Source organism: Drosophila takahashii, chromosome 3R (assembly GCF_030179915.1).
Source record: "Drosophila takahashii strain IR98-3 E-12201 chromosome 3R, DtakHiC1v2, whole genome shotgun sequence".
NCBI lineage: Eukaryota > Metazoa > Arthropoda > Insecta > Diptera > Drosophilidae > Drosophila > Drosophila takahashii.
Window position 1 is genome coordinate 8173082 of NC_091681.1, and position 12797 is coordinate 8185878.

At 42.3% G+C, this 12797-nt stretch overlaps 1 protein-coding gene across 1 annotated transcript; it reads right to left on the bottom strand.

Moving 5' to 3' along the window:
* Positions 1-9394: 9394 nt before the first annotated feature.
* Osi6 (DUF1676 domain-containing protein Osi6) lies at positions 9395-11552 on the bottom strand. Its single transcript, XM_017140332.3, has 2 exons — positions 11295-11552; positions 9395-10712 (listed from the first exon to the last, which is right to left on the bottom strand). The coding sequence occupies exons 1-2, from the start codon at positions 11511-11513 to the stop codon at positions 9993-9995; spliced, it is 939 nt and encodes a 312-aa protein (XP_016995821.1). The 5' UTR covers positions 11514-11552; the 3' UTR covers positions 9395-9992.
* Positions 11553-12797: the final 1245 nt, after the last annotated feature.

A 12797-nucleotide genomic window follows, 5' to 3' on the forward strand; every position in this document is an offset into this window, starting at 1 on the left:
TCGGCTATTGGTGCTGATCAAGAATATATATACTTTATGTGGTCGGAAACGTCTCCTTCACTGCGTTGCAAACATCTGACTGAAATTACACACAAAAAAAAACTTGGTAAAATCAACTGTAATAATTGTCAAACAGGCCCCAACCAGCAAAATTGTCAATTCTACTAAGTAAATAGTCATTTCACAACAACAAAATACACACAATTAGCAAAGACACAAACCCAAAGCAAAAACAAAATACACGTAACTATTTTAATAGTTACGTAACTATCTTTGTTGGTCAATTTTTCCAAGCAAATTTTTTTGTGTGTATAATACCCTCTGCTAGGGAATAAAAATCCTTTCTTGAAACACGAAAGTGTATCAGAAATGCGCAGCTTGCGGATCGTGATGTTTTCATTTCTTGTTTATCGCAGCATTTACTTAATAATTTATTAGCGTTTGTTTTTCTTTTCATTTTTATGTAATTTCTTCGCTGTTAAATGCCGCTTATATTGAATAATTGATGCCAAATGAAGTCACAATGTACAAGGAAAGCAGGAGTCGGCGGCGGCGCTAAAAATTATATAACGTGTGAAAAACTTTTATGGCCCTCGAGTGCAGTTGTGCGCTGAAATTTGTTCGAAAAAACACATACGACAAACACAGGGCAACACCATCGCTTTCTTTTGAAAGAGAAAGGGTTTCTCCTCCTTGGCTGAGAAACTTGCCGAAATTGCATTTTTTATTGCCCGATCTGTGGCGTCGCACGTGTGTCCGTCCCCAAGCCCTTTCGCTTTTTCTTCGAGGATACATTTTGTGTTTTAAACTTGCTTTTCTCGGTGCCCCCAAACTTCCAGCTTCCGCAACTTTCACGCAATTGCTGCCGCAGAAAAAGCTGTAACGCCCTTGTTGCTGGAGGTTGGACGTTGGATATTGGATGCTGTGGCCCACTTTGCGGCATAAATAATGCAACGATTTCGAGGCCCCAGGGGCAACCTTTGCGATCGAAGCGACCGACCGATCGTATGATGCGATCACTGCATTCTTTAAAGTGAAACTTCTGTGAGCAGCGTGTATGATCATTGCCCTGATGATCCACTCTTCCACTCATTTTATTTTTTATTGCTGCTCAAAACGACGCTGTTAATTAAATTAAGGCAAATAAAAAGGCGCATAACCAACTGGTTCGCAATGAATGCGGAGGAAATGCTGGCAAGTGAATAAAGAAGACAATGTGTGTGCGCTGGCATTGGGAAACTTTCTTCTTTTGCTTTCAATGGTATTTCGGTCAGAAACTACTGCCAAGAGGCAGTAGTAATGACACGTTGAAGCTGAAGTTAAAGCCAAATCAAAGACCCTTTGGGTCGGCTTCGAACCGATTGATAAAACTGTATTTCCGGTTGAACTGCTACCATAAGAGCAAAAAATAAGGCCCAACGGAGTGGAGCAAACTGGCGCCCAACGCACTTGAGCAAACTGGAGTGCCAGTGGCTGGCCAAGTGCGATATGGCCAATTAAAATCGATAATTAAGGCCTATTGCTCTTGAAGGCCCACACAGAAACACATTTTCGCCAAATGAAAGTACTGGGCAACAGTTTCTGAGCTCTGAGCTCTCGGCTCTGAGTCAAGTGTCAATGTCCAGTCCACTTGATGGCTTTTCGTCACGACTGCGCAGCTTATGCGATGACGATATTAATAATGAAATGTGCATGCTTTTTGGCAGGAGCAGCAATAACAACAACATGAACAACAGCCGCTCGAAAGCAACTTGAGTGAAAGTTTTTTGCTACGGCCACAAAACTCACTCTCCGTACGAGTATTTATGTCCATGGCCACAAGTGCGAATGCGAATTGAACCTGCACCCCTCCGAAACACTCGAAAAATCCCATTAGAGTTGGGCAGCTGCTGGTCCAACGTCCAAAATTATATATTGTCCGCGTTTGTTTGCTATTGCCATTTCCATTGTTATTGCGTATTGTTACTGCCATTGTCTTGTCCTCCCCGGTGTAATTAGTGCGCCGAAAGAAATTCGTTCGGAAGATCCCTGGTTCCGAGGGGTTGACACGGGCCACTTAATGGATTATGATTCGTGCCCCCAGCTGACACTGGAAAATTTCACACCTGACCTAAGCCAATACTTTCCGCCGGGCCATTAATCATAATGTGTCCAGTGCGGCGGATGTGGTAAAGTCCCCGCCTCCCTCCTCTGCACCTGCTGCATCCAATCGACGCTCTATCAATGTCACACATTCGCTGTACTGCGGTCATTGTCCATTAAGAAGTGTGTGCCTGAAATTCAAATGACATCGGCTGACATTCAAACAGGGAAACTGAATAAACGCGGGACTATGCGGCGTATGCGTAATGGCATTGTTTTGTAAACAGTATTTGGGGGCCAAATTAATGTGGGCGATTGCAGTTACCGAAATGTGCCGAAAATAATTGTAATCTGCAATTCGAAAGGCGTGTTAATTAAATTGTTCCACTCTTTATCTGCGATTAACGTTTGATCCATTAAACTAATAATATTATTTAAATATCTATATTTGAAATTATTCATTAAAATTATATCATTTCGTTTGTAGCATACAAATGGTATTTTGTTCTACCCTGCAGATGTTGCTAATTAAATATAAAGTGAGACATGGACCGTGGAAAAATTTAAATTCCTACCTGTATTTATTATCTGACACAGCTTTTCGTTAATCCCGTAAGCTGCCAATGAAAGATGGTTAATTAAAAGTGGCAAACATAGAAATGCGTTTAATTTTCCCCATTTAAAAAGAATTTGTTTCGTGAAAATAAAAATGATAGGTAAAATATTGGACTGCAGGCTTCTTAGCCAATGGGAGCCATTCTCCTGCCGGCTGGCATTCGGGGCCGGGCCAAAGAGCAATAACTTTGCTGGCCAAAAGCTTCCATATTTATGTATGAGTAACTGTAAACTCTTGAGAAAGTGAAACTTTTTTCTTGTGACTTTTTTAATCTTTCCGATTTATAATGCGCCTCACCCAAGGCGCTCGCAGCTGCCCAATCGCATTCGATGCTCGTCATCGATATGTCGATGTAACTAAGTGAGTCGCCCCGCTTTGTCTGCCCGGTGGCTTGGCTTTATCGCCAGGCATAAATCGAGCCAAAAACGGATATGGGCAGCACTAAAATAACAACAGAAAAGAGCGAAAAAAAAACCAAAGTCGATCAGAGCCGAGCCCAAAGTCACCGGCACTTTCTTCGACTCGTTTAAATGCAGAGAAAGAAAATATGTGCGTTTATTTTTAAAGAAAGTTATACAGTAAATTATATTGAAAAAAAATAAAGTTTCCGCTCGAAATATAAATATTCCATAGTTTCGATTTTAGTAATTTTTTCAAACTTAAGTTATTTATTAATATCAGTTATTTTCAAAAACCAATAATAAATGAACACTACATTTTTTTAAAAGGTGGTTTAATTTTTATATATTTAATCCTCGTGATATCATAATTGCACTAGTATACAATTGTATAGAGAAAACAAGAAAGAAGGCTAAAGTAGGGCTGGTTTCCCGACTATCTAATACCCGTCACTCAGCTAAAGGGAAAGCGGGGGAGATATATATATAACATTTTGATTGGGCATGACTTTTTAATAAATGGTCCGATTTGAAAAATGTCTTCTACATTTCGATAGGTATAAATAGACACAACAAAATTTCATTTATACTTCTCGGAAATCTATAAAGGTGTGGGCGTCAGACACATTTTAAAATCGTTAGTGGGCGATTGTGGGCGTTAGAGAGCTCTTCCTTCTAGCTGTTACATACTTTTGCATGAATACAATATACCCTTTTACTCTACGAGTAACGGGTTTAAAAATATTTCCAGGAATATAGTGATTAACAAGAAAGAAAGCTAGCTTCGGCCAGCCGAAGCTTATATACCCTTGCAGATCGTTCCTATTAACTTACAAATCGCAAAAATTTTAAATTTCGTATTATTTTAATATGACTTTGCAGCTATTGCAGCTATATAATATAGTCGTCCGATTTTTGTTAAATTTAATTCAAAAGTATAAGAGAATACAATAAAAACCAACGGAGCTATAATTTGTTTCCAATTATTTTCCCATTAATTTTTCGATCGTTCCTATGGCAGCTATATGATATAGTGGTCCGATTTTGATAAAATGAAAATTGAAATTCGGAAATATTTAAAAAGAGTCATGTTCTAAAGTAGAAGAAAATACAATAAAAACCAAAAAAGCTAAAATTTATTTCTGTGTAACTTTCCCATTCATTTTCCGATCGTTCCTATGGCAGCTATATAATATAGTCGTCCGATTTTTAAAATATTTTATTCGAAATTCTGAAATATTTAAAAAATAATATTTCCAACAGTAGAAGGTTTTTTTTCAAAAAACACCGAAGCTAGAATTTTTTTAACGTTTCCTTCCTATGGGAGCTATAAGATATAGTTATCCGATCCGGTTGGTTCCGACTTATATACTACCTGCAATAGAAAGAAGACTTTTGGGAAAGTTTCATCGCGATAGCTTCAAAACTGAGAGACTAGTTTGCGTAGAAACGGACGGACAGACGGACAGACGGACAGACGGACGGACAGACGGACATGGCTAGATCGATTCGTCTAGTGATGCTGATCAAGAATATATATGCTTTATGGGGTCGGAAACGTCTCCTTCACTGCGTTGCAAACTTCTGACTGAAATCATAATACCCTCTGCAAGGGTATAAAAATAGTCTACATTTGAAATATTTTTATGAACAAAATGGTAAAAAAAACCATTTTTGAAACCCATTTGTTCTTTGAGTGCTTGCAGCCTTAAAAATGTTAGAAATTGAAAATCGAATGAGTTGACCGGAGTGCAACAACAACAACTGGCAACCGGTATCGAAAAATAAATACAAATAGTTCGGCTTGGACTTTGAGCGCGTGGCAGCCACAGGCAACAGTCTGTCACAGCCACAGTCATGGCCGGAGCCCAAAAAAACCAAACAACTCTCGGACTTTAATTAATTGTCAGAGGGTTGGGCTAGATATTTTGCTGAATGAATGGATGGAATGGGTCGGGATGGCTTCGACGAATGGGTCCCACCTCCGTATCGATGGAAGCTCATCTGGGTTGGCCGAGAAATTAATTTGGGTCTCGAGTGGGCAAGTGGAGAAAGGTCTGACCTACATCAGGTGATTTCCAACCCTACAATAACTTCTAATTGAGATATTTAGTGTTGCTCCAAATCACAGGCTCACATATAATGTCGCGGTACGATCGGGGCTGGCCAATCAGCATCAAAAAGTGAGCATAAAATTGACTTTTATGCCCGCTTTTCTAGCTGAAAGTCTAATCATTATGGGACAGAAGACAGCAGAGACAATAACAATGGGGCAGACAATCCGAAGAAAGATGATGAAGATCATGACGACCGAAAGGCACAAGAAAAATAATCGTAAAAGTGAGAGTTTCCACTTCATAATCAGTTTTGGCTGCGGCTTGCCATTTGACTTTTCGGCTTTGACTTGGCTCTTTCTCTCCCTTCAACAATATGGGTATATTGGCTGGCCAAAAACCGCCGAATCATGAAATGCAAATATCCAGCCACGCCTGCATTGTGTAATAGCCAAAAGATCGCGGAACAAAAATGAAAGCTCAGGGAAAAAACTGAAAAAGAAATGGGGGCGTGGCCGGGGCAGCATTAATTGCTCAGGTTTCACTTTCAAGGCACTTCCATTTCGTTTCATTACGAAAATTTGTCATTATCGTAATTATGATCGACCGAGGAAGCATTTCTCATTTCACATTTCACTTTCGTTGTCAACGTTTTGTTCTTTTGTTGGCCCAAACGAGCGGCTCTCCATTAAACGGGTTTGGTTCCCTCGTTCGCTGATATGTTGACAATAAAGCGGCCGGCCGACAACTTTCACACTTCAGCCGCGCATTGTGCAAAAAGCTGTAAATGCCACTTGAGAATGACACTTTTACTGCCTTTTGGTTTAGGCCCAGATTCGAAGTCCAATCTGCGGCGATTGTATTATTCAATGTCAGCCGGCTTGGCCGCACTGAATTATGAGCACGACCAACCAACCAACCTATTGCAACTGGCTAGTTGCAACACTTTCACACACTGCACCTGGCCCACCTGCCCGAATCCCATCTCCGATCCCCGAGCCCGAAACTCGGCTGCAGTGAAATGGGAACCAAATCCGTAAAGTGTACATTGACCCACACCGACGGACCTCCAACCGCTGAAGCCCCAAACCGCCAAACTGCCGACCACAAAACCGGAAAAGCTCTCGGTACCCGGGCAGTTGGATTAGACCACATGGACCACCAACTGACGAGTGCCTAGCTGGTTTTCAGACCGTAAAAGGCTCTGTCAAAGGCACCTGTTAGTGGATTATAGAAAAAAGCGCAAAATACGCCCAGTTTGCCTGCAGGTTTTCTGTGCTTCCACTATTTTATATTTTACCTCTCTTTTTCTCTCTTTTTCCCTCTGCCAAAAAATAACCGGGCAAAACATTTTTAATTAAGAAAAACATTTAGTTGTGGCTGACCTCATCTAACTATAAAATATGAAATGACTTTGTTTTGTTTTTTGATGCTTGTGGGTTTCTCTTGTAAAGTTCGAGTACCTCGTATCTGAAACAGACATTAGTAAAAATGTATTGATATTCTCGATATACACATTTTATACCCTTGCAGAGGGTATTATAATTTCAGTCAGATGTTTGCAACGCAGTGAAGGAGACGTTTCCGACCACATAAAGTATATATATTCTTGATCATTGTAACTTTGTAGAAAGTAGGCGTTTTGATTTTTGACAATGTAAAAGTTTTAAGTAGGCATATCTGCAAGGGTATATAAGCTTCGGCTGGCCGAAGTTAACTTCCTTTCTTGTTTAGAGTTGGTTTTATTTCACATAAAGTTTTTGGTTCAAGGCCTGGGAAAGAAAGTACTTTTATAAACAGTCTTTACCAAGCTTTTAGATCAATTTAGAAAGGCTTTCGATCGCAGCTTTTTACACCAAGTCTTTAAAGAAATCTGACGATCTAGGCCAAGATAAATTTATAAACTTGAGGTGAGCTTACAAGAAAGCCACGGATTTATAAAAAAGAATACTTTGTAGTTTTGGGCTTTAAAAAGACTTTTCTCTTTCTGCTGAAAAATATGCTAAGAAAATAAAAACGCTAAATAGAGTGGTATACTTTTTTAGTTTTATGTTTCGTAGCAAAAGTATACTGGATAAAGTGCAGTATTTATAACATGAAGCCTTGATCTTCAAAGTTTGAAGGCTCTTAAGACACGTATCGGGAACAATTACAAGTATATCTTATAGTCGGGGTACCCGACAATAGAGTGGCTTATTGTTTTTTTAACACCATTTTTCCTCTTATAACAATTTCTGACACTATCTGTCGGATGAAATCTGACCGTATTCATGCAGGAGTTAAATTTGCATAAATGGTTCCATCGAAATCTATGAAAATAAAAAGCACACAGATATATTTTCCATTAATGAAAATAGGTTTACAAACGAAAATGAACTTTCTCGCCCCTTAACATTTATTTTTTGCTGTTGGAGCTTTCCAGCTAGTTTGTAACAACAAGTTACATTCTATATTTAAAGTTATTTTATTTTGGTTATTTCTATAAATTACACAGGCTAACAAAATTGACTTTATTAAAAGGTGCAGCCCTATTGGCATTAAAATATGTTTCGCGGTTTGAAAAAAGTAGCAACATTTAATTTTTTGATTTAAGATATCTTTGAGGGTATGTGCTCAGTTGTATTAAAACCTATGCCAAAAAATTGCTTAGATGCCCTTCTATATAATTGCATTTAAGGTTCTATAATAATTTCAGTCAATCAAAGCCTATGAGCCATTGAAGTAATTTGTTCACCTCTATTCCCAACCAACTTGTTGCGGTAAACAGACTTAAAAAAATACATAGGGCTGCACCAAAAACACTGTCGGCCTTTGTTATGCATTAAAGCTTTCGTGCCAACTAAAACTTATTAAAATCATTCAGCCCTAAAAAATCTTTGCGCGCTATAATGTAATTATTAGGAAGGATATTGTATTGTTTATTATCGAGCTGAAAAATGTATAATTCATATTTTTGATAGATTTATTAAACTAGGCTTAAAAAATGGGTTATAATAGGCCAACAATTGGTCTTGCTTACCATTTCTCTAGGTCAGCACAATCAGGGTCATTTCTATACAAAATGAAGTAAACAGGCATTTCTGAGAATTCAGATGATTGATTTGACATCCCCTGAAAGGTGGCTGGTTTCATTTTCCATATGGTATCCAAAAGAATCTACAGACACTTTCCCTTTTTCCCAGCTGCAGCCCCTTTGTGACACGATTGTGTTTGGGAAAGACAACGATTTCGATGTTTCGGGAATGTCTGTTTTCACTGTCGCCTCCGCAAGAGGAAATGACTTTGCGTGTTCCTAAGAGTGCGTCTGGACAATGGCTATTGATTTAAAGCGTGACACCTTTAGTGGAGAACTACTTAGAAATTTCACTTAGCAAACAACCCAAAAAAGAGTGAACGCAGCTCCAAACCACACCACGCTTTTGGTTCGAAATAGAGTTATAAACGGTGGCAGAAGCAGAACCTTGGATGCTAAACAAATCGAGCAACAAAGCGCCGAGCAGCCAAACAACCCAACAGCCGGCCCCAATGAGCATAGAAAAGTGCTCAAAAGCGACACATTAATTGCTGACGTATTAAAGCCCGAAGAAAGCCAAGAGTCAGTCAATGGGCACAGCATCCAACAGTCGGCTGGCTCCCAAATCGACTGACTGGGCCCGGCGAACTGGGTCATATTCATAAGTAAAGCACCCATCAGCGGTTGTGAAGTGCCGTTTTGCCAACCGGCAACCGACAACTGCAACTGATGTTCAGTTACTTAGGCTCAATTGAGCCGGGCCCATTCGAAGGTGTTTACAACTTTCTTTGGGCCAAAAGGTGCTAAGCGTCGCCCAACAATGGGCCTCTGGCAGGTGGGGAAATATTAAAATACAAAACAGTGGGGCCCGCCTTGAATGAGCCGAAATGCGCGTAGCTAAATGTTTGTTTTATTTTTAGCAAATTGCCTTTGTTCGTATTCTGGCCAGACCAGACGGAAGAAAGTGCAGTGAAAATGGGGATTACCCAGAAGCAGTGGAAGTAAAATAATTGGGTGAAATTTTAGAAAACACTTCAAGAGTTCGATTTTTGGGTGCTGATAGCAGAAAGAATGGGAGGATGAGCAGAGGAGAAATGAAAGTTGCGCCAGCCAGATGCAAATTGCTGGCCAGACAACGCGGCGTATGAGTGATGCGGTCGAGGGCTGTTGAGCCGAGTTGCGTATGCAAATCGAAAGGGAAATTGTGCGGAGATGAGAAAAGAGAGTCGTGTTTGTTAAGTATTTTTCATGTTTGAATTATTATTTGATTCTTTGATTTAGCAGCATTTGGTTGGGCTTTCCCGGGCGGTAAAGTGGGAAAGCCCAGATAGACAGACAGATGTAGATAGTCAGATAGATAGATAGACATAGATTGAGGTACAGGTACAGATAGAGGTAGTCGTAGCATAGAGATAGATGAAAATAGATGAGAGATAGTTACAGTTAGATAGGCGAGGCGACTGGCTTTGACTGATGGACCGACTAATTGCAAATATTTGCAGTCCAAAAATCCAAGGTGCAGCCATGAAATTAAGATATAGTGTAGAGAGTAAGGAGTGTGGAAAGTAGTGAAGATTCGTTGGTGGAGGTTATTGGCGGTTGTTGATGAAAGGTGGTGTGTTTGGGTGTGTCTTGTTATTTAGCGATTGTTTTTTGTTTTTTTGTCTAATGGAAGGCACTTTTGTTCGTCTCGTACTCGTTCTCGTTCAAGTAATAAATTAAAATAAATAATTTATAAGTAAATATAAATATAGGTCATCATTTTTAGCGATTGTTTCTCTCTCTCCTTGGCCTTCGTCCTTCGGTTAAATTAGCTGATGGCCAAATGTTTACCGGCGAGCCTGCTTGTAGCCCTGGTAGGCGATGGTCTGGGCCACAGGCGAGCTGTAGGCACCGTGGGTGTCCCAGCCGGAGCTGCCGCCCGAGGACCATCCGGCGTTGGAGGAGCCACCGCCCGAGGACCATCCACCGGTGCTGGCAGCCGACGATCCGCCGGAGTTCTTGCCGCCGAACAGACCGCCCAGACCGCCGAGCAGACCGCCGCCGCCTCCGGATCCACCGATGCGTCCCAGTCCGCTGGAGGCACCAGCGGCCAGAGCCAGGAAGAAGGCGATCACGGACACAACCAGCGCCTTCTTGGCCAGGAACAGCAGACCGAAGATGGAGCCAACGCCCAGGACGGCGATCTTGGCACCGACTCCGAGGAGGATGGGCAGGAACTTCTTCAGCAGCTTCTTCTTGCGGGTACGGGACTCGACGACCAGCTCGCGGAGATCGGCCTTGATGTCATCGGGAATGGCGCGGGCCACGCTGCGAGCGGCGTTGGCGAAGTTGAAGTTCAGGGAGCGCTCGGCGAAGAAGCTCTTGGCGTTGTCCATGAAGTAGTTGCCCATCTCGGCGGTGCGGGCCTCCACGCTAGGAGCGGCCTCAACGGCCAGGGAGTTGTCCAGGGACTTGCCCTGACGTCCTTCGTTGGCCTTCACCAGGGAAACGCCGCCGAAGAGCTCGATCTGGGGGTTATCGAAGACGGACTTGGCCTTGCGGAAGAGCTGTGGAGTACGAAGCGGGGTTACAAATTAGAGGGGGTTGCAAAGATGCTATTAATCTATGAGCTAATTCCTGACTGAGTGAATGGTTTAAAAGCGTCAAGCAAGTGAAGTAGGTATCATTAAATCATTGTCAGGGAAAAGTGATCACTTAAGGTGAAGAAAATCAATTGATATATATCCTTTGAGTCTAAGCAAACGAAATATTGACTCTTTACTTTAAGAGAATAATAAGGATAACACTTTTAAGCTCTTTAAGATTGAGTGATAAAGCTTTTGTCACATCTTCCTGCCAGATATCTTGAATTATTCTGGTAAACTTGGCCATTTTTGGCGAGTATTCAACTTTCAGACCAGTGAAATATTTGTAGCTTGACAGGAAGTGATGAAGAAAAACTTTGGCACTTTCACTTTAGCAGTATCCTGCGATTCACAAGGGCGTTGCACTTGATCAGTTATCTGTGATCAATGGATTTGGTTGGTTTCACTTTCACTGGTTAGCCACTTTTGCAAATGTTCTCGATAGGGTTTGATTTTTTTTTAATCGCAGGGGTATGTAATCCTTGAGGCCTAGCTAATCCGTACCGTGAGCTGCAGGCACGAGATGGAGTCGGTTTCGAGGCACTTGGCAAAGGCGCCGGACTGCTCGTCGGCGGCCTTGACAGGATCGGCGGAGATGCCTGCTGCAAGGAGCAGGATGCAAGCGGTGGCTACGAAGAACTTCATGCTGGCGGCTGGGTTGGTGGATTGGTGATTTCTGCGACTGAATTCCTTGGGCACCACCGAAATCACTGGTGTGTTCATTCGAATGGAACAAGCTGCGGTTTGATAACTTTTCGCCGCTGTCAGGCTGTTTTTAAAGAGTTTCCAACATAGCGGTCGCCTCGGCAGCGGCATAACGTAAAATTATGTAAAAAGCGCCAGTGCCCACACATACAGCGAACAGCTAGGGTCTCCCTCTCCGAAGAGCCCTCTTCCACACGTGTCTGCGCGCTCTTTCTGCCGCTCTGCGCAGCCAGCAGCCCTCTCTTTCTGGCCGCGGCCCGGCTCTCCCTCTCTCCCACTCTTACTTGGCAGCTTCCAAGCTTAGAAGACGCATTAGGCAAGCGCAGGCAGAGACTTTTGTCTGCTTCCGCATTAAAGAAAGTCGCTGCGCTTGCGCATGCGAAGACGCGTCTTCTGTCTTCGGTCGACGTCGGCGCAGGCAGCAGGGCCGTTGAGTGTGAGAGCGCGAGAAAGTTACCAGCGGAGAGCTGAGCCAAAGCCAAGGTTGTCTGTCTTCTCTCCCCCACACACACACAAACACACGCGGGCGGAGAGACCCCAGAAGACGCGTCTTCCCGCAGAGTCTTCTGTCATCCCATTTCCTCGTACAAACACACTTAGGCAAAGAGATGTAGTTGCTTCTGGAGCCTCACAGATTACAACACATGAGGTGATAAACAGGTGCTGCTCAGCTTAACCCTCCACACACCGCGCCCCATAACCCCCGGGTTGCCCCTTCCGCAGCCCAACCCCCTTCCCACATCTGTGTCATATATTCTTCTGGTTTTTTGTTAATTTTTTTGAACGCTTTTGTTTTTCGGGCACCTTGCCGCAAGAAATGAAAGTTGTGTGTATAATTTTTCATACTACTGTTATTTCTGGCCCCTGGTCTGTATGTCATCTCCGTTTTAGACCCCCTTACCGTCCGGTATCACCGAAAATAGTTTTGTTTACCGCATGTGCGCGCCTCGAAATTACTTTTCATTTTCGTGACTTTATGGCTGGTCTGATTTTATTACGCAACATAAAGTGTGATTTATAATGACCGTTATGTAACTAGGACAGGGACTTGAAAAAGGATAGCATAGGGGCATGATCTACAACCTGATAGGCACGTCCTGTTCGGGACTTTTCGTTCGGGCAGTTCGGGTTCGCGGGTGAAAACTCCTCTCAGGGCATAATCATAAAAAACAACCTGACTCGGCAGTTGTGACACATTAGTCAACAATTTGAGCTTAGCAAAAGTGCAAATAACAGCGCGCTTCAATTGCTCAAGTGAAATGAAAGAGAAATTACACGAAAAGCAAACAAAAACGGATGCGC